Source organism: Lampetra planeri, chromosome 4, assembly GCF_965212315.1.
Source record: "Lampetra planeri chromosome 4, kcLamPlan1.2.h2, whole genome shotgun sequence".
In the NCBI taxonomy this organism is placed as follows: Eukaryota; Metazoa; Chordata; class Hyperoartia; order Petromyzontiformes; family Petromyzontidae; genus Lampetra; species Lampetra planeri.
The window spans coordinates 2,392,482-2,418,462 of NC_136110.1; the positions used below are offsets into that span (position 1 = coordinate 2,392,482).

Genomic DNA, 25,981 nt, shown 5'->3' on the forward strand with positions numbered 1-25,981 from the left:
CAGTTCAGATAATCGTCACTGGTGTTGAACATGAGCAGCAACTGAACTCGGGTCGCCGGGTTCGTAGTGTGCGAACTGCTACACCACCGCTCCCCACATGCCACATGTATACACGCGCGCACATTTGCGTGGCCATTTTCTGCATGGGCAGGCGCTCGCGAACGATGTGCTGAACTAATGTGTGACTGAACTATAAAACATTATTTTTGGTTTTACCTGGTAAGGCCCCCTGAGCTGTGTAACCCTTTTGCAGAAGGGACCGACACCACAAACGACAGCTCAACGAAGTGGCTTATCACTTGGGAATGTAAAGCAGCCAAATACTCTAAACACGTGATGTTGATTCTAAATGTGGAGGGAAAAACCAGAGGGCCCGGAGAGAAATCCACCCGACCACGGGGAGAGACATGAACAGCTGGAACATAACCGTTAACGCTTAATAAACTTAATACACTGATTGCGTGGTGGATGATCAATAAGCCAAAACATCCTGAAAATCCAATACTCAGCTCTGTCCATCCGTCTATTCTCTGTAACATGAGGTCACAGAGTAACTCCTGTAAACATTGACCAATAAGTGTGAAGTAAGTGTTGAAGTCGCGATGCTATGAGGGATTTTCCCCCGTAGAAAACCGCACGAATCGATTCAAGCGCTACAACCAAAACGTTACTATAAAATCCAGCGATAGAGGTATGATTTTGAGCCACGTTGATGACGTCGCGTTCCACCGCGTGGGACGTGACGTCATAGGGTGTGGTGTCATTGCCCGAATCCATTTCGCGGCTCGGAAAGTAACATCGTTGCTCATGAAATGCTGGACTTGTGAGGACGATTTACAAAGTTAAGGAGCATTTCAGAACCGGCGCACACGCACGAATATCCCTCCTCGTGACCAACTACTGTCACGCGCGTGCAACGTTCAGCCAATTAATTAAAAATGTGGACAGGTGAGCCGTGAAAAGGTAATACCGAATGACTTTTTTTCAATTTAAAATGAGCAGTTATTCACATCCCATTACATTCTTTTAAACAAATGCACTATCCGTTCGTACGGACCATGCCCGAGTTTGAAAAAATAATTTCTGAAACTCATTCCCGAGAATTCCGAAATACATCCATGCCGTAGATAGTTCAGAGGGCCGAGGCCATCAGAGAAGCCCTTAAATTGCTGGCACATTTGGGCGATAAAACTTCCTCTCCTTCTCACCCGCAATGCAGGCGTGCACCAGTTTGGCACTTACTTTCGTACAGAGCCAAAGCCCTTGACTGCAGAGGTCTTGCCTGATCGCCGATGCTTGTCTGCAAAGATCCACCGACCGTTGAATCGATGGCTGACGACAGAAAGGACACCCGCAGTAATGTTGGGGAAATGTGCGTATGGTTCAAAGCACGCAAACGACAGGCGGCAATGTTTAATCGAATATATTAGAGGACGAGGCGCTCGAAAGACCTTGCCGAATCGTGGCCGTGAATGCAGTGGCTGTCCACAATACGTCATTTTGAAAACCGTACAGGCGTAAGCAATTTACACACGAGAAGTACTTTCTTTTACGCAAGAGACAGTAGCGTCATGTCGAAAGGATACATGATGCGATGTGTAATTATTGCACGGTTATACGATTGTGATTACAGTACTGTTTCACGAAACGTTTTAACCCCGTGGCACATCGCGAGAGGGGGCCAAGATTAGCGGGGAAGGGAAGGAATTGCTGGGACGGAAATCCCCAAGACAACGAGACGCGCTGCGGGAATTAAGGAGCGACGGGCAGGAACAGGAGGAGGAGAAGGAATGGCCGGGCCAAGGAGCCGTCCATAAATGACGTCACGCACATGGGGGGGGGGGGGGGTCAGACATATGTGACGATGTGTGACGAGGGGGGGGGGGGTGGGTTGAGAAATGTGACGTCAAATCAAAATGCGCAACTTTAAATAAATATAGACAACACGTTCTACTCAATTAAATTGACTTTTTAATAAATGTTTTCTCCTACAACATCAGAGTGCAGCGCCACATTAAATACGCACTACAATGACAATAGTTTAAAGCGATTTGAAGCATGTTTTTTTTTTGGGGGGGGGGGGGGGACAGAGCTTTGTGACGTCATATTTGAGGGGGGGGGTCTGATTTCTTGTGACGCCGTGTGACGAAGGGGGAGGAGGGTAAAAAATCGTCCAAAATCGGGTGACGTCATTTATGAACGGCCCCCAAGATTGGCAGCGGTGATGATGATGATGAGAGGAGAGACGAGTGACCGAGAGAGTGAGCGAGAGAGTGAGCGAGAGGTGGGGGTTTACATGAAGCAAAATTTTAAAAAAAAATTACGAAATGATCAACGAAGCAAAGTGCCGACTACACGGAGCATCTTCTTGTTTCCACTGATCGTAAAAAAAGAGAGACGAGAAAGGGAGGGAGCGAGCAGAAGTGAGCTGCAACGGAGGAGAAGCGTCTGCTTTCACAGTGGGCGGGGATTCCAGATTACGCGACATTTTAGGCGCGCAATTTTCAGGAGGCTTGAACTGATTCACATATTTATTATTGCTATCACAGCAACCTCCTCAAATGGACGTGGTGCTTTTCCTACTTGTTTTAAGCGTACGGTATTCCTAAAACGGAAGTCAACAATTCGCACGGGCACTTGACGAAAATTCTCAGCAATCATCGGCCTCTTGAATTTCTTGTTCAGACACAACAAAAAAACATCACGTTGACCAGTGTTGGTGTTCACTCACAGGATAGCTGGCCCATAACGAGACCCGAAAAGGTGCCGTACTGGTTCAAGATGTCGTTTCCTTGCTGCAAAGGCAAGAGGACAGGGCACGTTTGATATGATCAGTGACACATTTCAGACTTGTTCAGAACAAGATAATTGTTTTTTTACCCTTCCATCTGGTAACAAAACTGACACCTTTTTTACAAGGAGTCATGTTTGCATAGACCACAATACCTGCAGTCATCTGGTCCAACCCATGTGAGACTAGGCTCTAAGGAAAGCTGTCTCGGGTGTGGACAAATCAATTTCAAGGACAGTGCACATTATCAGAGTTATGTTTTTTGTTTGCATTATAACTGCAGGTATTGTGGTCTATGCAAACATGACTCCTTGTAAAAAAAGGTGTCAGTTTTGTTACCAGATGGACGGGTAAAAAAACAATTATCATATTTTTTACTGGCAAATGAGGTTCCAATGGTTGTTCAGAACAAACCCACAACAGCCGCATGCAGCTCACACGGTCACCATTTATCAACGTTTGGGTCCCAAGCTGCAGTAGCGCGTGCAACATGCACCATTATGCTTGTCCCCTGTAATCAATGCATGCAGCTCTCTCTCTCTCTGTTAATCTACTGCTGGATGAGATCCTCTCCACGCCGTGCGGTCACTGGAGGTTATTTGAACGTATTTCACCGCGCTTACAATTGTGTGGGGGCAGTGTAGGTGAGGCGCATGGAAGTACAGTACAACAGTGGATTTTGCTGCAATGCCCTCTGCTTCCCATAATGTAGCCCTGTAGCAGCCTGTAACACCTATGGTGCCCAATGGTTACCCATACACGTACAGTACCGTACTGTACATGCTCAACCATGTCGCGATACGATGGTAACGGGGCGCATGCCAGATGATTGGTCAGACTTCAAATAACCTAACCGCATGCCTATAGGGCCGTCCATAAATGACGTCACGCGATTTTGGACGATTTTTGACCCCCTCCCCCCTCTCGTCACACGGCGTCACCAAAAGTCAGACCCCCCCCCTCAAATATTACGTCACAAAGCTCTGCCCCTTCCCAAAAAATAAACATGCTTCAAATCGCTTTAAACTATTGTCATTGTAGTGCGTATTAAATGTGCCGCTGCACTCTGATGTTGTAGGAGAAAACAATTATCAAAAAGTATATTTAATTAAGAAGAACGTGTTGTCTATATTTATTTAAAGTTGCGCATTTTGATGTGACCTCACATTTCTCACCCCCCCCCCCCTCGTCACACCTCGTCACAAATGTCTGACCCCCCCCCCCCCCCCCCTGGGTGCGTGACGTCATTTATGGACGGACCCTATGTCAACGATGTATAAGATGTTTCGTTTTGAGATTACTGGGAAGGAATTAGTGGAAGGAAGGAGGAATTGAGTAATCCTGGGAGCGAGGGAGGGATGGAGATAGGGAGGGAGGGAGGGATGGAGATAGGGAGGGAGAGAGGGAGGGATGGAAGGAGGGATGGATGGAGATAGGGAGGGAGGGAGGGATGGATGGATGGATGGAGGAAGGGAGGGGGTCTCCTTGTGCCGATCTTGGGACAGAGCGGGTCCGAGCCATGTCAGTGGCCGTGAGGAAACGAAGAGCGGCACTGGCCCAACACCGTAGCGGTGACACTGCCATGAGGGTGGACGATGAGCTGCCCGTTGGAATGGGATCGCGTGGCAGAGAGGGGCTTTCACGGATGTACACGGTGGCGATGAACTGTAAAGGAGCACGGCCACTCAGCCCAGCCCATCCCACCACGAGCCGTAACGAGCGTGGAGGCAGGGGAGGTGCCTTGCTCTCCCTCCACTGTGGCCAAAGCTACGAGTTGGGACCCACTTGAGAACTAGCATGGGATATATTTCGATTTAAAGCTTTCGTGACTGCAGGGATTCATCGTCTTGGTTCTTTCGGTAAAGTGACGTAGAAGGGAAATAATAAAATAATAAAAATAAAACATCATAAAATACAATTCTCACGACGTTTCGGCCACAACGCAAGCAGCCGTCCTCAGGTGAAGAACAGGTCTGTCGGAAAGACAGCGTCTGAATGAACACCACCAAGCTTGGCAGCTTATATTTAAGCTTGGTTATGGGAGGAAGGGCGCCTTGACAAAGGAATTTGCATATTGACAAAGTAATTTGCATAATTGTATTTTATTATGTTTTATTTTTATTATTTTATTATTTCCCTTCTACGTGACTTTACCGAAAGAACCAAGAAAATCTAGTTACTACACCACTGATAATGTAGTTACTACACCACTGATAGTGTAGTTACTACACCACTGATAGTGTAGTTACTACGCCACTTCTAATGTAGTTACTACACCACTGAAAGTGTAGTTACTACACCACTGCATCCCACCAGCTGTCCTCATGCACCAGCAGTGGGCAACACAACCTCGGTGACATCGCACGCGGTGCCGTGCCAGCAGCCAGCGGAGTGGACATTCCCATTCGTGATGTGGGTGGGCACGTCGCATCGGCGTACCACGCACACGGCACCAGCAGAAGCAGCAGCTCCGTACACAGCAAGCGCCACTCTCAGCCAGCTTTGCAAAAGATACTTAAGGCAGCGTTGTCCCAATGAGCTCACTGAGTGTGATCAGCGCGCATTTGCCATGGATTAGAGCAGGGTACGGCTACCCGCGGCTCTGCAGGGACATGCGGTGGCACTTTGGGCTGCCCCCTCGCGGTTCTTTAGCAGCCCGACTTGAGGGCAGCAGTTTAAAAAAAAAACTTTAATCTTAAACGTAATTTACGCCACTGATAATGTCGTAACTATGATGGCATACATATATATGGGTCACGCCGGAATATATTGGTGGTGAGAAAACGTACGGCCAAACTGTATTGTTAAAGAATAACTAAGGGTGGCAAAGGCTAAATAGACGCAGTTTATTCCATCTGCGTGTGATGCGGCTCTCCAACAATTTTGGTCAAAGACAAAAAAAGTTCAAAAAGACGATTAAAAGTATCTTATTCTTCTTCTTTGAGAGGTTGCCGACCCCTGAACTAGCCTCATAAGGTTGCACGATAACAAATGTACAGACTTACTTATTCCCCACTAACTACTGTGTATATATTTGTATAGACGTCATTACACGTTTGCTATGTACTCTGTGTGTCAATTGAGGCGCCGGACACGCTTGCAAACGACCTATTCCATCCGGGAATTTTCCAGGTAAAATATGAAGAAAAAAACGAAATGGCGGCTATGTCATCATGACACTTGCGTCAGACTGTTAGGAATCTTGAACTGTCAAAAGCTGACTGGTAGGCGGTCATGAGATAACCCCCCCCACACACAGACACAGTCTCGACAATGGACACCGTGCACTTGGTGAAAAACCAATATGTACGCACAGCTTAAATTCAATGTAAATCCTTCAACGGGCTTTGTGGAACAGGATGTGATTTTCTGCTCGAGACACAGGACACTGTGTGACGTCGGGTCAACGTTGGCACGCGCGGTTTGAATCACTGGACCAGCGTTGGCCCAACGTTCCGTGGTTCACCGGGAAGCCGCGTGGGACATGCAGAGGGAAGCACGAGGGAGGCGTTGGGTCAACCTTGGGGATGTCGCTGATGAAGGTGGACAGGTCCTTCAGGTTGTCCGCCACGAGCTTCGGCAACTTCTTCATGGACGTCGTCGTCTGCTCGTTTGTTGTGAAGGCGCACGCGATCCCGGCGCTGAACGTTGGCAGAGTAAAACAAACAAAGAAAAATAACATGATGTCTGAAGCTGCTTTTTCAGAAAAATACAGTTTTTCTTGCACAAACAACATTTTTCTGGCATACAGGTTTTTTTTGGGTTAGATCGCGTAAATATAAATGTGTCGTTAAACCCGCCACCACCCGACACAGCCAACTAGGAAGGTTTGTCACGTAAACAGAACGTGGCCAGTTCCCTACTAGTACAGCACACCGGTGTGTTGGAGAGCCAAGCCACAACATTTACAATCTGAGTACGACGTTTCACCAGTAATTACAACTAGCTTCATCAGGCGACAGCCAGAATTGTGGAGAAGTCCACCTGTTTCATTCCTTAAATAGAGCCGTAGATGTGATGACAACTCTTGTGCGCTCCTGTATTATGAAAGATATTGGTCGCGAAAGCCTACGTGTTCAAACTTGATTTGAAGCTTTCGTGACTACAGGAATTACTCTTTGGTTCTTTCGGTTAAACTAACATTCTTACAATGCTTGCCATCGTACGCAGCAAAATGCAATTGTGCTGATGTCAAACAAGTAAATTGTTTGATACGCAATGTATAAACGCGTATCACGCCGTGCATGGTACGTGTCCGTATATGGGATGATGCGGTGCTTAGCTTTATCACGGTTCTGAACCAAGTGACATAAGTTTTATACCAAGGCAATTAATATTATATATATTCTTGGTTCTTTCGGTAAAGTCACGTAGAAGGGAAAAATATATATATTGTTTTATATTTTTAGTTTAATATTTTTTATATTTTATTATTTCCCTTCTACGTGACTTTACCGAAAGAACCAAGCATATGAATCCCTGCAGTCACGAAAGCTTTAAATCAAAATATCATATATATTAAATGTACGGACAAAAAGTCTGCTTTAAATGTATAATGAACAGACGTGTTCACTTGCAGACTAATGTTTGCCAGCAGAATTTTTGACTGACGAGGCAAACTGGATTTGCAGCGACAGATAGCATCAGCATGGAGGGTAACCGGAACTCGTCTTAGGTCAACTCAGGCTTGAAGGCGTGCATGGCACGGTGTCTAAACATCACCACTTGGGAGACAAAGGCGGTCAGTCAGGTGTGGCACTCGCCATGCCACTCCCTCGTGTGACAATGCTATCACTCATGGGTACGCGCCAACAGCACTCCGTGCCCCTGTAGTAAGCAACGTGAAATTATGGAGGGGTTTTGATCTTTGTTTATCTTGCTATGTTATTGGGGAAGAGTGCACGTCAGGCAAACTGGATGTGCGCAAACAGCCTGACAGCATTTAGTGCCGACATGATGGCATCATAATACGAACAACAATTACAACGGATACAATGTTGTACAGTGTATACGTGCATGTATTCATATCTAAAGAAATTATACGTAACTACTATATACTATATTTTTTGTACCCAGGAAATTCTCACTGGGTTTAAGGCTTGTGAGAAGTGGGATGTTTGGCCAATTCCTCTACTTATTGAACATTTGGCTTGTGGTAGGAGTCCATAGTTCCTGGAGATAAGCCCAAACTAATAGAACAAAGATTTCAATTTCTGGCCACCTCACAGCCCAAGCCTATGAAAGCGGACATCTGTGAAAAATACTGGACATCTCCAACAAAAACTGCTTCATAGCCCATAAGGTTCCTCCAGTATAAATACATATTCTGAAAAAAGATAGGGTGTTGACTGTTATGTTAGCCGACTATCTGTGTTGTATTACATTATATTTCTAAGTTGACTAGGTTTTGTTTTCTCTTTCAGTTATACCTGATGACGATTGCTTGTGTTGCAATTGAAACGTCCGTATGCTAGTATTTAATGTATTATTTTCTCTTTCTACGTGACTTTGCCGAAAGAACCACAAAGAGTACATATTCTGAAGACCTGGTATTCCAAAGCAGTCTCCCACCCAAGCAGTAACCAGGCTCAACGCTGCTTATGCTCCCAACAATTGACGAGACCCAGGTGCATTCCGAGACATTTGCTAAGGCAGGGCTTCCCACACCGTGGACACGGGGAGTGTCTGCAAGGCCGTGGGAATCGCTCCGTGTAGACCGAGCTGGCCCGCTGATATTTTTTTTGGGGTTAAAAGTGGTTTGCGGGTTTCAGAAAGGTTCTGGCAACCACTCGTACTGCCAGGGCCGGGTGAACCCAGAGGTCAGAGGTCGGCAACCTTGCGGCTCCGGATGCACATGCGCGGCTCTTTAAGGGGCTGCTTTGTGTCGTTGTTTAATAAGGATCCAGCGTCTCGTGATGGATCTGAAAACAATGGCTCTTCTTGTTATTTTGGTTTCCGACCCCTGCCATGAGCTAATACGGCATTAGGCCCTCATATTTCGGAGGCCCTTCGCTCCATATTGAATTTCATCGAATTACGATTACATCGTTCAGGACTTTGCCACAGCTAAGAGGCTAGGTGGGAAATATATGTTTAAAGAAATTAAGTGTCGTGGGTGAATCGGAATCTTTACTTATCCGGGAGAAATCCGATTTATGTTTTATGAATCTAACGTGCCTCGAATCGAATAAAAGTGTACATTTGACGCAGGTGAAAAAATAAATATGTTTGATGACTTCATACTTTTTTTTTGCTTGCAATATGTCGTCCATTCTCAGGCCCTTTCCCCTCCTAATAGCTGCAGGTCGCTAATAGCCGTAATCCGGCCCTGGGTCTAAGGCAGCGTTCTTCGTTGCAAGGCCAGCGGGCCACTGGCGGGCCCCCCTCGTGGCCTTTAGTGCGGGCCCTGATGTTGCTGCCTCCGACAATAGACAAATGTGAAAACACCCCCCATCATCATCATCACCATCGTGCTGCTGTCAAACCCCCGATGGTTTCAAATGTGTGGCGGCCCTCATAACACTGAAGATGTCTTATCGGTAAAAGTGGCGCCACTCTCGAAAACGAGTGAAGAGGAGCACCGTTCTAAGGCAATGAACCTGCCCCTGGCGTGGCTTCTCCGCCGAGGAGAACGCGTGCGCCGCTGGGCGGTGGTGGTCATTGGTCGCGCGCAAGCGACCGATATCGCCCTGGAGAGCCTGCACAGGCTCGCGGGGCGGGGGGGGGGAGTCGTTCCAAGGGGCCACCCACAGCATGATGATGGTGACGATGGCCAGGAAGGTGCCAAACGTGTGCCGACGGCAGGACGTGATGTCCTTCTCCCGCTGACGCATCTCCCCGCCGCAGTTGAGGCAGCAGCAGCGGCAGACGCAGAAGAAGAAGCCGACGATCGGCATGAACACAATGAAGATGATGCCGATGAGCGTGCAAACGATGAAGCCCACCTCGTACAACGCCACCTGTGGGGGAGTGTCGCACGCATGAGCGCACGTGCACACACAAAGACAAAGATTCCTCTCCCGCCCTGCGCCCCCCCCCCCATATCCTAAGATCCCCCCCCCGTATTGAGACCGGCACGATACGCGAGGGGGTGGGTGGGTGGCCAGCAGCACGCTTGGCCGTCTTTGTCTCCCTAGTGGCGATGTTTTAGACATTGCACCAGGTACTCGTTTGAGGTTGAGTCGGCCTAGTGAAGGCGCCGGACAGGTTCAGATAATCGTCACCGGTGTTCACCGTGAACGGGAATCGAACCTGGGTCACTGGGTTCGTAGCGCAGTGCGCTAACCCTTGCACTACCGCTCCCCACAAACACACACACACGCACGAGAGCACACACGCACACACATTAGTAAGTATGGCAAAGGCATCTTAAGCTAACAATATATTGGGGGAGTTAGGAGTAAATATGTCACTGGGTGCATTGCACAAGAAACTGGATTTTCCAGGTTGTGGTTTGAGTGCAAACCAAGAACTAATTTGAATTTTGGAACATAAAAAAGTGCAGACAATGTTGTTTTAACTTCATATGTGGGTTTTCCCAAACTAAATCACGAATAAATGTTATTTTAGTGGAAAGTTTTTTACATTAGACTACGTCCCTTGCAGAGAGAGAGAGAGTGGGCACGCACACACGCCATGCCATTCCTCTGCTCAAACTCCTCCCATAGACCAATGATTCACCTCGGCACAACATTCCAGCTCACTGTGTCGGGGAGAGGGGTCCAAATGTGGTTAAATATTATCTGTTTTAAAACAACAACAACAACAACAATTAAAATAATAGTGATGCCCTCGACTTAGAAAAGCCTTGCCGAGTCTCAAGACTCGCTGTTCGGGAGGGTGCTGCTGCATTTGGATGTTTGGTCAACTCCACGAATGACCGTAACACTCAAAACCCCGCACAGATGGATTGAAGGATCCACGCTCAAACCTGCTTAGCTTTTGAGATCCGGCAAAATGTAGCGCATTCAAGGCGATTTTGTAAGAGATGTCTCTACGTGTGGCTGTGTTGTGGTGAGTTGTGCGAGCGATCGAGTGATACAAACGGGGAGGAGGGGGGGGGCAAATTAAAAGCATTGGAGGAGGGAAAGAGCGAGATTATACCGAAGCTAAAGCTGTGTGTGAAATACCTTCAAGGTCCAGATAATGTGGTCGGGGTGCTCAGACATAGAAATAAGGATGGAGGATTCCACAGACCCATTGTACTTTAGAGAGCAGAGAAGGAAAGGAAAGAAGATGATGGACAAAGTCATTGTCAGCAATAGGTCGCACTTAACAATAGACCAGCACGCAGATTTTTCGAAAAAATCATCCAACGTCTCCAGAAGTATGTTGCATGTATTTTGTTTTTTTATACATATTAAAGTTGAATAGCTCAAGGCGCACTAACCTCTTTCACTAAAGCCTGCAAATTTTGCGAAATCTTCGAGAAGTCAGTTCCAATGAGGTCTGCAACGAGGAAAAGGGGGGAAAACACACACACAAACATCCACAATGCACTCAGTCGCGTGACGTCACAAAGGGAATGCAACGTGCTCGCAATTGACGGTCATAGCCGAGCAGCGAACGTGTGGCGATGCCTGCAACGACTTTGTTAACGAATCGTTTATTTTGCAGCAGCAGCAACAAACAGACACCATGGGGGGAGGGCGAAAGACCACGGCAGCACAATCATATTTCTCATCGTGCAGTATTCAAAATTCAAACGAGTACAACAAAGCCGAGACAGACTCACAGATTTACCAAGCGCTCCGTCACCTATACCTGCAAACATTGCTTCGGTCATAAGGTGCGTTTATCAAACACGGGTTTCAAATCTAAATATATATATTTAAAAATATAAAACGTAGGTAGAATTTAATTCCCCCCCCCCCCTTCCCCTGCTGCAGAGCCTCTCACTCGGGACGCGAGCCTTAAATAATTCATCGTCGTAATGATAGCGTGCGGGCGGGCGGGCAATCCGGCCACACGCTTACGTGAGCAGTTTCGGGAATCTTATCTGCGACAGATCCGGCGTGCAGATTTAGCGATTGCGCCGTGACGCCACTCAGTGACTCGGTTTATACTGGTAGGAACCTCCTGGTTACACCAGCCCACAGGGGATTATTGTGTCCGTCCGTCCGTCGTGAATCCAAAAATGGGAGGGATGGGGCTGGGTGGAGAGGGGAGGGTGGGGAGGGGCTGGGTGGGGAGGGTGGGGAGGGGCTGGGCTTAGTGGGGAGGGGAGGGTAGGGAGGGGCTGGGTGTGGAGGGTGGGGCTGGGTGGGGGGTGGGAGGGGTGGGGCTGGGTGGGGAGGGGCTGGTCACCCCGTGGTGCCCTTATAAAACTCAACGTTTAACCTACTCACGCCGGCTTGTGCCCGCCCTCACAGTCGGGCATATTTGCGGGAATACACCACGCCCTGGCCGTTGGACCCTGGCCATTGACCGAGCAACCCGACGTTCCTACCAGCTCCCTCCGCAGCAGGACAATGTGTTTGTTAAACATCGCTGTGCGACGCCTGCTCGGGAAAACAACGCGCAAGTGTGCAGCACGCTGTCAGTGGCGATTTTCCAAAAGTATACATCTGACGAATCATTTGATTATAATTAACAACTATCATGTGATTGTAACGATAATTCTAATCATCGTTACAATCACGTGATAGTTATTACTCATTTACCCAGGAAAGTCACACGGAGTACAATGACACTGCTTTGGAGGGTCCTGCTTCATTGGGTTATTAATTGAAGATGTTTTTCAGCAAATGAAGGAGTGTTTATACTTGTAGTAAATCCACGTGCGTAAGGGGGAGCGGTCACATCTCCCCGTACAGATGGAAACGGATGGAGATTAGTCCTGGCAAGCCAGGACATGGCACCTCCTCGACACCAGCGGTAAGAGTTTCGCAAAATCTGCGCGGTGATCCACCAACCGTCGCCTCCAGTGCTGGATTACGGGGCCTGTATAATCACCACCGCCTTAATGTTCTTACTTTAAAAAAAAACAGGTTAACTACTGCTTAGGAGGCATTCGTTCAAAAAAATAATAATTGACCATGGTTGATGATACACCACCAAAAAAATGCACTTATGTGCAATTTATTTGTTTCACAGTTAAACTGGTGATCCATGCCTCCATCGGTTAACTGCTTCCAAAAACAACCCCACTTATAGTTTACAGTGAGAGGGAAGTAGCCATCACAGAAGAATGCCTTACATCCCAATTTTAACCTCAACCCTCCACGCGATAAGCGCGCCATCTGGAACGTGCCATGAGACATCGCGCGCGCAACGTAAACTGGTCGTGACTGCGCCACATCTGGGAGTCGCTTTGTTCGAGGATGCTGACGCAGCGCCCGGGTGCGCTTGATATGACAGAGCGGTGGCGAGATGTTAACTACCTCGCCAGGTATGCAAGAGGTCGTGGGATCGAACCCGATCCCGACCCTGACGCCTGGATTTTTCTCCAGGCCCTCCGGCTTTTCCCTCCACATTTAGAAACTTACCTTCAAGATCAATTGGCTGTTATAAATGTCCACGTGATAAGCCACTTTGTTGAGCTATCATTTTGTGGCGAGGTCGCTTCTGAAAAAGAGCGAAGGGGCTCAGTGGGCCTTACCTGGTAAAATAAAATAATAGTTTAGTTCTTTGTTTTAGTTTTTAGTTTATTTATTGCATTGCCCACCACCACCACGCCTCCACCGCCGAAACGTAAGAAGCCGCGCGATAAAAATTGTCTCGGTCACAGGTGCTGCCCACAAGCACGAGGTGGCATCCACGAACGGGGCCATCACAGCGTCAATCCTTCGACGCCAACCCGAGGATTCTCGGCTGGTGCAATTATCAAAAATGCGAGCTCTATTCCCGCTACCTAAACCTCGACCGGTTGGGTTGTCTCAACTGGCTGGGTTGTCTCAACTTGCTGGGTTGTATCATCTGGCTGGGTTGTGTCATCTGGCTGGGTTGTCTCAACTTGCTGGGTCGTCTCAACTGGCTGGGTTGTCTCAACTGGCTGGGTTGCCTCAACTGGCTGGGTTGTCTCAACTGGCTGGGTTGCCTCAACTGGCTGGGTTGTCTCAACTGGCTGGGTCGTCTCAACTGGCTGGGTCGTCTCAACTGGCTGGGTTGTCTCAACTGGCTGGGTTGCCTCAACTGGCTGGGTTATCTCAACTGTCTGGGTTGTCTCAACTTGCTGGGTCGTCTCAACTGGCTGGGTTGTCCCAATTGTCTGGGTTGTCTCAACTGTCTGGGTTGTCCCAACTGGCTGGGTTGTCTCAACTGGCTGGGTTGTCTCAACTGGCTGGGTTGCCTCAACTGGCTGGGTTGTCTCAACTTGCTGGGTTGTCTCAACTTGCTGGGTTGTCTCAACTGGCCGGGTTGTCTCAACTTGCTGGGTTGTCTCAACTGGCTGGGTTGTCTCAACTGGCTGGGTTGTCTCAACTGGCTGGGTTGTCTCAACTGGCTGGTTTGTCTCAACTTGCTGGGTTGTCTCAACTGGCCGGGTTGTCTCAACTTGCTGGGTTGCCTCAACTGGCTGGGTTGCCTCAACTGGCTGGGTTGTCTCAACTGGCTGGGTTGTCCCAACTGTCTGGGTTGTCTCAACTGTCTGGGTTGTCCCAACTGGCTGGGTTGTCTCAACTTGCTGGGTTGTCTCAACTGTCTGGGTTGTCTCAACTTGCTGGGTTGTCTCAACTGGCTGGGTTGTCTCAACTGGCTGGGTTGTCTCAACTTGCTGGGTTGTCTCAACTGTCTGGGTTGTCCCAACTTGCTGGGTTGTCTCAACTTGCTGGGTTGTCTCAACTGTCTGGGTTGTCTCAACTTGCTGGGTTGTCTCAACTGGCTGGGTTGTCTCAACTGGCTGGGTTGTCTCAACTGGCTGGGTTGTCTCAACTGGCTGGTTTGTCTCAACTTGCTGGGTTGTCTCAACTGGCCGGGTTGTCTCAACTTGCTGGGTTGCCTCAACTGGCTGGGTTGCCTCAACTGGCTGGGTTGTCTCAACTGGCTGGGTTGTCCCAACTGTCTGGGTTGTCCCAACTGGCTGGGTTGTCTCAACTTGCTGGGTTGCCTCAACTGGCTGGGTTGCCTCAACTGGCTGGGTTGTCTCAACTGGCTGGGTTGTCTCAACTGTCTGGGTTGTCCCAACTGGCTGGGTTGTCTCAACTTGCTGGGTTGTCTCAACTGGCTGGGTTGTCTCAACTGGCTGGGTTGCCTCAACTGGCTGGGTTGTCTCAACTGGCTGGGTTGTCTCAACTGGCTGGGTTGTCTCAACTGGCTGGGTTGTCTCAACTGGCTGGGTTGTGTCATCTGGCTGGGTTGACTCAACTTGCTGGGTTGTCTCAACTGGCTGGGTTGTCTCAACTGGCTGGGTTTGTATTGGACAACTGCGCAGGGCTACGTGGTGAGTTGCACGGCAACGCCCGTTGTTGTACTGCACTTCCATGCTGCCATGCCCACGCTCCCCTCCTTCACCTACCGGCATCGAGAAGTGTGGTGAAGTATGGTCAAAGAACCCGCTACAACCCGCACGGCGTGGGGAAGCCCTCGTCCAGCAATGAACCGTCTACTGGAGGAATCCGATGAGCTATGAAGCTCTTTTTCACAGATGCCCAGTTGGGACACGGGGTCATAACTTTATAACGACACACGATACAAACCCACCATAGGAGTGTAAAGCATAGGAAAGGTAAACAAATCACGTGGAAAATATACAAATACAACTAAACAAAAATTTATCTTACCAGACAAAGCTCACTGAGCTATGAGCTTATTTTTCAGAAGCGACCTGGCCACAAGTGACAGCTTAGCAAAGTGGCTCGTCACTTGTAAATGTATAAGCATCAAAGTCATCGAAATAATCGAAATGCACGTTTCTAAATGTGGAGGGGAAAACCCGGAGTGCGTATAGATGTATCACGACACAATGACAACGTGCCATGTAGCTGGAGTCGGACATTGCTGCTCGCGGCTAGAGCAGTGTTGCTTCGCCACTTTGGCTGATAAAACATCATCGGGGTGTGAGGGCCGCCACACGTTTGAAGCCATTGCGGGTTTGACAGCAGCGCTATGATGATGATGGGGGTGTTGTCACGTGTTGTGTATTGTGGGGGGCCTCACTAAAGGCCACCAGGGGCCGCTATTGGCCCACGGGGCCTTGCAATGAACAACACCAAGGTCGATAAATTAATGCAGACACAAGTCTATCTTCTTGGTTCTTTCGGTAAAGTCACGTAGAAGGGAAGTAATAAAATAATGAAAAGAAAACATAATAAAATAATTATCGCGACGTTTCGGCCACAACGCAAGGCCGAAACGTCGTGAGAATTATTTTATTATGTTTTATTATTTTATTACTTCCCTTCTACGTGACTTTACCGAAAGAACCAAGAAGATGAATCCCTGCAGTCACGGACACTTTAATTCGACAAGTCTATCTCTCAACACGGGTCACTTAAAGCGATTGCTGTTATGTTGTCGAACGTAGCTTAACGGGGCCTGCCTCTGCTGATGAGACACATTAGGTCGAGAGCAGGCCAGAGTTTGGCCGTTTCAAGAAGCGCAGTTTTGAAACACTGGTCTGGAAAGCCCATAAAGCTGATGAACGTGGGTGGGTTTTTTTAATGTGATGAGATTAACGTTTGTTTATTAGTATGTACTAATGCCCTGACTTACGTGGGGGATGCGTTCCTGAAAGGTGCGACGACGAATATCGCAACAGCGTAAAATCAAAGCGATGTACAGAGGGGGGGGGGGGGTGGTGGAGGAGGCGAAGGCTAAAAGGCGACGGATAACGAGAACGGACGGACGACGCTGTCGGTGATGTAAGTGTGGGGGTTGAGGCGACGCAAATCAGGTAGCGGTGTTAATAAAGTGACGACGTATTTACAAAACAACGTAAAAAATGGGGAAATCGGGGCATGACTGTTTATACGTATCATATCGTTAGTATTTTGTTCGAGTCCACACATTTTTTTGCCATTTTGTATATTCTGAACGCAAGCCCGGTTAATCCGGCCGTGAACAACGCGACAAATGTGGACGGAGTAGGCAGGTGGGTGCCGGGGACTCTCTTCTCAAGGAGCCTCTATAATGCGCTACCCGCCCGTGACACTTTAAACCGCAAATCCGATCCGATTGGGAGCGCAACGACGCCTCGGCTCAAGCCTCCCCCCGGTGGCCCCCGCGAGCTCCGCGTGGCGGGTGGCGCCGTGCCAGCGTCCGACGGGCTCAATGTCGAACGCCCCCACCCTGCCAGTCCCACCTCACCAACAACAACAACAACCGGCAATTTGCCACTAAGTGGCGGTGACGTCACCATGACGCTTGTGCCAGGCCATGTGCACCTTGAGGCCACGTGAAGTGTCGAACGCCCGCTGGCAGGAGGTCACGGGGCAAACCCAGGTGCCACGGGTCGACTGACCGAGATGACCGAGATGACTGGCTGATTTCAAAGTTCATTGATTAGGTATAGCCCTGTGAGCCATTCGGCTCTTGAATCGGGTGCAACCGCAACAAACAAAAAACATGAACAAGAAAACATCTTAAAGTGACTATGTGACTAAGTGCAAACAGAAAATCCAAGAAAAGACAGCAAAATATTGCAGAAAAAGCACCGTACACCAACGCTGTGTGCAAAAATCCCAGTGGGATGCAAGTCAAACAACAACAACCACAAGACAACTTAAATTAAGGCCATCAGTCTTACTCCGTACTACAACAAACAAACATGGCCAAACCAGTCAACTTTTCGAAATCACCAAAATAAAGCCATAAAAGCAATGTAGCAGTGATCATAGGAACTGTGACGGAACAATAAATGACATAAACAACATGTACTACCAAAACCCTGCAGGCTCAATGTCGAACGCCCCCCCCCCCTGCCAGTCCCGCCTCACCACCACCACCAACAACACCACCACCAACAACACCACCACCACCAACACCACCACCAACACCACCACCAACACCACCAACACCACCACCACCAACACCACCACCACCAACAACACCACCACCACCAACACCACCAACACCACCACCACCAACACCACCACCAACACCACCACCAACACCACCACCACCACCAACACCACCACCACCACCAACACCACCACCAACAACACCACCACCACCACCGCACCACTGCGGCGTTGTGATTGTTATCATTGATCACGTGGTGGAGACTTACGGGACGTCACTCGCGCGCAAAGCGGACCTCGTCCGTGGTGCGACTTAGCACATCCTGCGGTTTGTTTGGGGGGGGGGGGTTTGGCAATCAAAGGGAGACACGTGGTCATTAAGCATTATTTGAGCAGGCAAAGAGCCTATTGAGACACCGGACAAGTCATCATCAGCCTTTGTCTATCCACTGCTGGATGAAGGCTTCCCCACGCCGTCGCCATCCTTCGTGGCCCAGTGCTGCTACTCTCCCTCCATCTCCTTGCTGCACATGAACCCATCTCATGGCTTCACCTCCACAGTGGTCATCCTCTTGGACGCGTTGATGCGCCGCGGTGACGAGATGTTAACTACCGCGCCTGGTGTACAGGAGGTCGTGGGTTTGATACCCATCTCGACCCTGACGCCTGCTGAAAATTTGGAGTTTGCGTGTCTCTACTTCTCTCATCATCATCATCATCACGGTGGCTATGAGACGTTAACTACCTCGCCTGGTGTACAGGAGGTCGTGGGTTCGATCCCGACCCTGACGGTGCCTGTGTATTTGGAGTTTGCGTGTCTCTCTCCCCGTGGTCACGTGGATTTTTCTCCAGGTCTTCCGGCTTTTCCCTCCACATTTAGAAACATGCGTTTAAGAGTATGTGGCTGCTAAAGTTAGACGTGATAAGCCACTTTGTTGAGCTATCATTTGTGGCCAGGTCACTTAAAAAACAAGAGCTGCATAGCTCAGTGGGCCTTACCTGGTAAAATAAAAAAAATCTAATAATAGTTTCGAGTCTTAACCCCATTTTACTTGTGACAATTGTCAAAATTGTATCTCTGGTTTGTGTTTTGTTCCCTGGTCCATCTCTCTCCGCGGGATTTTGCAACATCAAAAATCACTTGTGTCACCGCAAATAGACGTGAACGAGGTGAACTGTTGACACAACAATGTAACTGGATATTTGCAGGCGAGAGAGGGCGAGGGGAATACAATTAAAAACAAGGTCTCATGATGTGCACACATGTATTGCGTATGTCTCTATTGTGCCGATTTTTTCATGAACTGCAATCAATGGAAGTATCAGGTTCCGTTGTGTGTACACACACAGGCCGTGTGGTGCAAGGGGATTCTCGATGGCAATCACTCAGCGTGACTAGGAGGAGACTGCATGGTGGATTCACGCGTCAATCGGAGCTTCTCGATGGGTCCAGGCTAACTCTACGGTAGTGCCACACGGTTGCGAGATGTTAACTACCTCGCCTGGTATACAGGAGGCTCATGGGTTCCATCCCGACTCTGACGCATGTATATTTGGAGTTTGCATATTTTCCGCGTTTTTTCCTCCACATTTAAAACCAACATACGTTTAGAGTATTTGGTTAGGGTAAGGGTTAGGATAGGGTTGGGGTTAGGGTTAGGGTGAGGGTTGGGTTAGGGGAAGGATTGGGTTGGGGTTAGGGTTAGGGTAAGGATTGGGTTGGGTTAGGGTTGGGTTAGGGTTGGGGTTAGGGTTAGGGTAAGGATTGGGTTAGGGTTAGGGTTGGGGTTAGGGTTGGGGTTAGGGTTAGGGTAAGGATTGGGTTAAGGTTGGGGTTAGGGTTGGGGGGGGTTAGGGTAAGGATTGGGTTGGGGTTGGAGATAGGGATAGATGACAAGCCACTTCGTTGAACTATCAATTGTGACCAGGTCGCTTCTGAAACAGAGCTATATAATAGCTCAGTGGGCCTTACCTGGTAACATCAAAATAATAATTTATAGTTGTTTTTAAGACTGCCGACCACAGGCCCGGTGCTTTGAGGGGTGATGACGTAGGCCCTGCATCACCAAAATGTCCCCTCTGGCCTAACCCAAGTTCGCTCTCCTTCGCGATGAATCTCGCTCTCGCGGTGGCCCACCACACATTGGGGTTTTCCGGCCCTCTCCATCCGGGAGGTGCCGAGCCCTGCCGGCCACCGAGGCAATGTCTGCCTGCAGGTAGCAGAACAGCACGCGCCAGTCAGCATACCACTACCACGGCTCGCCGTTCCTCTTCACTGCCGCGATTAGGGAGTACGCAAAGTGGTACCTACTGTAAAAGGTAAGCGAGGGTCATTTGAGGCGATGGCGAAACGTGGGATGGAGAGAGGGGGGGGGAGCGTACAGCAGTGTTGGAGAGCAGCACAGAGGGGAGTGGCTCAGAGTGGATCGGCTCTTTTGGCCTGATTTTCACGGATTGCGACCAAAAACAAATGTGAACATTAACCCGATGGCATAAGGGGCCGTCCATAAATGACGTCACGCGATTTGGGACGATTTTTGAACCCCCCCCCCCCTTCATCACACGGCGTCACAAAAAGTCAGACCCCACCTCAAATATGACGTCACAAAGCTCTACCACCCCCCCCCACATGCTTCAAATCGCTTTAAACTATTGTCATTGTAGTGCGTATTTAATGTGGCGCTGCACTCTGATGTTGTAGGAGAAATCATTTATTAAAAAGTCTATTTAATTAAGTAGAACGTGTTGTCTATATTTATTTCAAGTTGCGCATTTTGATGAGACGTCACATTTCTCAACCCCCCCCTCCCCCCCCAAAACGATGGATCTTGGGCACAAAGTGGTTGCCCATTGCCAAGGCTATCCAAGTTCAACTGTGCTGAGCTTCCGCGATCTGACGAGGTGGGGCACGTTTCCAGCGATTCGATCATCGGCTAAAAAAACTGTGAAATTACAAGAATGAGTCAATCCACTTGCTGGGTGCAGATCTCCAGGTGCCTTGATGTCACGGGAACTTTTTGACCATGCTTCACCAAGCTCTGATATTACCGCCGATTCTTTTGGATGAAGTCAGTCCGGATCCTTGATTTAACCGCGAGATGAAACAAACCCACTCAGGCGTTCCCTATGTTGCGAGCGCAACCTGGGCTAAATGCGGCTGTCGCCTTTAAGGCTCATGGAACGAATGAGGCGTGACAAATGGGACGGAGCGTGCGAGACGGACGACACAAACGAGGCGACTCGTAATCACAGCCCCTGAGTCGTGACAATGCTGCGTTAAATTACACGAATGGCCCACCATCACTCGAGGCTTAGTCACGAGGGGGAGGCATCAATTGTCAAATATGTACACTCGGTGCAACGTCTGTTGACGGATGAAGCGGTGTTCATGGGGGTGCTAAGCAGCACCTGAGAAGCAACAACTCCCTTGAAATCAGGAGAAACACGTGCCACTCGACCAGACCTGGTGGGGCGGCTGGGGGCGGTGTTCATCGGTGGTCAGAGTTCTACTTGGTGTTGGATTACCCCAGCAGGGGACCCGAGTCTACGGACCCCCCCTCCCCCTCAGAGCGCGGTACAGCATCAAGTGACCCTTTGTGCGAAGGGCAGTCGTAGCGAGCGGTTAAGACAAGTACAAAACCGATCAGATCCCATCTGTGACGCGTTCTATACTGCCATTTTACATTTGTATTACTAAACATCGGGGCATCAGATAACATGTAAAGAGCGAGGCGCTTTGTGTTTTTGGCCTTGTTTTATAAATGTCTCACTGAAGGGGATGAAAAGAATGTGGTCGAACGGGAGCTGGTGCACAAACAACGCAAGATTTGCTCCTCCCAGTTGCCTCTTGCAGGTGAGTTTAGAAGAGTAGCGTGCCCCCCAAATACACAACACGGTTCGTTCTAGAGGATCAGGATTGGAACCTTATTAAACCAGGAGGGACCCACATATCCCAGCGCACGTCTTGAAACGCGTGTGCAGTGCTAACAATACGCCGCTTCTGCCTGTCACGCAAGCCTAGAATTCGACTTAGGGAAATGTTACATGTCTGGGTTTTCGCACACCATCTGCGTTAGTTCTATTCGCATTGGGAATGCTGGTGGCTCTCCACTCGGCAATAACCGAATGGGTAGTCGGGTGTTTTCTCTTCAGTCAATCGGGACGAGAGTTTGCGGTGTGGTTTTTTTTTAGAGTTTATACCTCGCAGTGAAAAATCGAGTTTTGGATTTATTTTTTAAAAAAGTAACCGTGCAAACGTTGCACCGTGGCGCTCGTTTCAAGTGGCGAGAGCTGAGTTCGCCCCATCGCCACACGGAGTGGCGGAAATCTGCAATCGAATGCCCGTGGTGTGAAGGAGGCACGATTAAAGCCACCTTGATTCGGCGTTGCGCAAACAAGCTTCCGTCTTCAGGTGGAACCGTCACAGCCCGACAGCTGTATCAAGTAAATGAGAGATTACAGGAGATACCACTCCGTATATATAATGTGTTGCCCCCGAAACGTCGTGATTTTTATTTTATTTTACTTTTATTAATTTTGATTTTTTTACCTACGTGACTTTACCGAAAACCCTAAGAATATGAATCCTTGCAGTCACTAAAGCTTCAAATCTAGAAGTAGCCTTTGATATTTTTTCGATGGCTTTTCTCGTCAGTTGACAGATTCGAGTGTGCTTAGGCTGCACTGCACCACCACAAAAACGGCACCAGTACGCGAACGGACGATTCCAGTAAGGACGTCCTTCAACGCTCGTTCCTCCTCCCACAACCTATTTTACCCTTGATCATATCTACATCACACATCTGTCCCAATGAACATAACAAAGACACAGATCCCTTAACAGACTGGTGGGGCAAGTTTTAGAATCGAGCACCAATGAAGGCCGGTACGGGACACAAGAGATTGGGTGGCCAGAACCACGCCCGGCCGCCTTTGTCTCCCAAGTGGCGATGTTAACACACCGCACCAGGTACTCATTTGAGGCCGAGTCGACTTAGGAGAGGCCCAGAACCGGTTCAGATAATCGTCATTGGTGTTGACAGTGTGCCCCCCCCCACCACCAATTCCTTCAAATTAAACAGGAAGTATCTCATCTGACACCGTAGACGTCAAACGCGGGGGGGGGGGGGTCCCCCCAAAGCGCGGGGCCCGGGGCTATCTCCCCGATTCGCCGCGGGGTTTGTGCTCTCGTTTAAAAGCTGCGCTCACGGACCGCTGCCAAAATACGTCGCTGTGTGGGTAATGTTCCTTGTGGGAGTGGGAATCGAACTGTCCAACCCCGTGCTTGGGTGGTTCTCGGGGTTTGGACGAAGCACGGGTGGAGGCGCTACGCCGCACTGCACGAGACGGGAGGCGGCTACGCGCCGTTAAAAGGTGCTCAGGGTGAGCCCGGCAATGCTAAGCAAAAACAACATAAAAAAGAGATAATCTGGGGGGGGGGGGCAAAAAAAAACACACCAATCGCACACAATGACTGGACCATTTTTTTTTGACAGTGAAGGAAAATAAAACCGGTTGGGCTGGATAGCAACTGATTTGCCAAAAAAATTCGACGTAAAAATCGGGTCATTAGGTACATCAAAGGACATTGGAAGTTTATTGAAATGATAACCCACTTCAAGGAGGTAATTTATTTCTTTGAAAATGTGTATTCAAAAACCATTCGAGTGAGCAAGGTTTGCTTTAGATCGTGGAGACAGAGGCTTGGGCGTGGTGGCTCGCGCAACGGGCATTTACACCCCGCGATCAGAGTTGGGTTTCCCGGACACGGCTAACATCAGTGGGCAGTGATAACAGAACAGGCTGTAACCCCCCATCCCTCTTAGCGCGGTCCCTCTCTCTCCCCCCACGTTGAAAACTCCGTATGAACCCGCATGGTCACGTTTGGCCGCATATTAAATGCAAAGCTGAGTTTGTTCTTCCCCCGCACCTCCGATGGTCACGGGTGGCAACGTACGGCGCGAAAGAAGTTAAACAAAACACGCGTACAGTGGCGCATGCCACAAGCAATCGCTACAATCAACACCTGAGACGTTGCCACATCCATGGAAAATTCTCAAATCTCGATAATAATGACGTATCACCAGTGTAGAGAGATCCAACTGCCGTACAATGTTAATACAGCCAGGCGTGTGTGTGGTTTAATTGTTTATTCATAGTTCCACTATTTTCATCAAAAGCATGTTATGTAGCTGCTGCCCCAAAGTACCTGCAATCCACCAAGTTTCGTCTCTCGGCAACTCCATTCTGCCGTCTCTGTCCTCATTTAAACCGACTCTGTGATCGAAATCACTCAAGTTAACAACTCAATGCCCGATGCACAAATGCCGCGATGTACTCCGCTGCTCACGAAGCGGTTGTCTGGGTTTGACCACCTGAATGTGAGATTGTAGTTGATGCTCCGCATCTCCATCAGCCATACGAAAGACGAAGTTACGTTGATGGGGAGTCCCCACCCAATTAGCCTGCAGGCCCTCATTGAGGCAGAGCTGGAGCCAGCAAGCCTCATCATAAATCTTAAATAACACTGGTCAACAAAAAAAGTTTTTTTCTGGCCTGGACTTTTACAGCTGTTTTAGACTAATTTCAGGGTGCTGATTCCAAATCTGGTCTCAGATTTGCTCTATCACATCTCATTTTTATGCTATCGGCATACCCCATTTTCATTGATTTTAACCGAAATTAACTCCGTCACTTATGATTGCAAGTTGTTGCGAGTCAGTGACTGCTTTAGAACAGGTCTGTCGGAAAGACAGCGTCCGACCTGCTCTTCACCTGAGGACGGCTGCTTGCGTTGTGGCCGAAACGTCGTGAGAATTGTATTTATTATGTTTATTTTTATTATTTTATTATTTCCCTTCTACGTGACTTTACCGAAAGAACAATGAAGGTGAATCCCTGCAGTCACGAAAGCTTTAAATCGAAATATAATGACGATCGTCTACTTGTTTAACAAGAATGGCAGCGCACCAATACAAGACCCGCCACTCGCCACTAAGGAACACCGGCGTCACCAAACGGCAGCCCGCCCTGTGCCAGGCTAGGTGCACTTTGAGGCCACGTGAAGCGTCCCGAAAGAAGCCTCTCCGAGGATCAGAGGTCACGGGACAGACCCAGGGTTAACCAAGCGTGGCTTTTCTTTTTTTTACTAACTGACACACACAAAGCCGTGCCAGTCACAGCTGTCACCCATCACGTGCCAACCGCTCTCTCACCTGCGGGCCAAGCGCGAGGTTGCACGACGTTCAGGAAGTAGTTGGTCATGTTGAAGAGCGGCTCGATGCTGCCGGGATGATAGCTGGCGTCCACGGTGAGCGGGCTGCTGCTGATGGACGGGTAGACGGAGGAGTTGCCGGTGGTCGCCTGGGCAGACATCGCGGGCGCGAGCGCGCACAGAGCGGCCAGGCAAAGCCACGCGGCCGTGGTACTGCGCTGATGCCGCATGTCCGAGCCGTGGACCAGGGTTCTCTGTTCCCCAGAGTGGGAAAACCAACAACGCGAAGTCTTTTTTTTCTCTCTCTCTCTTTCTCTCTGTAGCGATCCACCTGCCGGCGCCCTCGTTTTGTGCCCGCGACAACTAAAAAAACCCGCGTTAGCTTCCGAAAACAAAAAAACAAATGAACGAACTTTAATTTCCCCCGGGGAGAGTTCGACTTGAATGGAAAATTGCTCACCTGAAGACACGAAAACAAATAAAAGTTGCCTATTTCACAACACTGCGAGACGACGACGTTTGTCCTGTGTACACCTGCCAATTGTCACTTTTCAGCAGCGGAAAATCAAGTTACAATTCACCGTGGCAATCACGACTAGCACGCTGGCTGGCTGGCTGGTGGATAATAATGGCTGGTGGGTGTTTGCCCAGGCGTTTGCGTTGACGGGTCAAATCAACTCTGTGCACCCTGCGGCCAAGTCCGACGTGGGTGCGCGTGAATTATTCTCGTCCCCTAATCCGCGAACCCTTAAAAGCTCCTTTCAGCCCGCTGAGTCAAGCGCGCAGGAAATTACATCGCTTTTGTCTGCTGTGGGCGGTGGGAGGTGGAGGGAGGGTGGGGGGCGTTGTTACACACCACCTGGACAGCTCCACTCCCTAACACAGAAACACACTGTGAATCTAACACAGCTCCACACACACTGTGAGATTAACACAGTTCCACACAAACTGTGAGACTAACACAGCCACACACTGTGAGATTAACACAGCCACACACTGTGAGACTAACACAGACACACACTGTGAGAATAACACAGCCACACACTGTGAGACTAACAGAGCCACACACACTGTGAGTCT

At 49.1% G+C, this 25,981-nt stretch overlaps 1 protein-coding gene across 2 annotated transcripts in view; it reads right to left on the reverse strand.

Annotated features, from left to right (window-relative positions):
* Positions 1-25,682, reverse strand: part of LOC144717565 (prominin-1-A-like) — a 46,933-nt gene extending 21,251 nt beyond the window's left edge. For both annotated transcript variants that reach the window (XM_078592985.1, XM_078592984.1), the window contains exons 1-6: positions 24,903-25,682; positions 11,181-11,239; positions 9,542-9,750; positions 6,312-6,432; positions 2,732-2,795; positions 1,243-1,332 (exon numbers count right to left, since the gene is read on the reverse strand). In XM_078592985.1, the coding sequence (XP_078449111.1) occupies positions 1,243-1,332; positions 2,732-2,795; positions 6,312-6,432; positions 9,542-9,750; positions 11,181-11,239; positions 24,903-25,131 (772 nt within the window). In that variant the 5' untranslated portion in view covers positions 25,132-25,682. The remainder of the gene's footprint in view (positions 1-1,242; positions 1,333-2,731; positions 2,796-6,311; positions 6,433-9,541; positions 9,751-11,180; positions 11,240-24,902) is intronic.
* Positions 25,683-25,981: the final 299 nt, after the last annotated feature.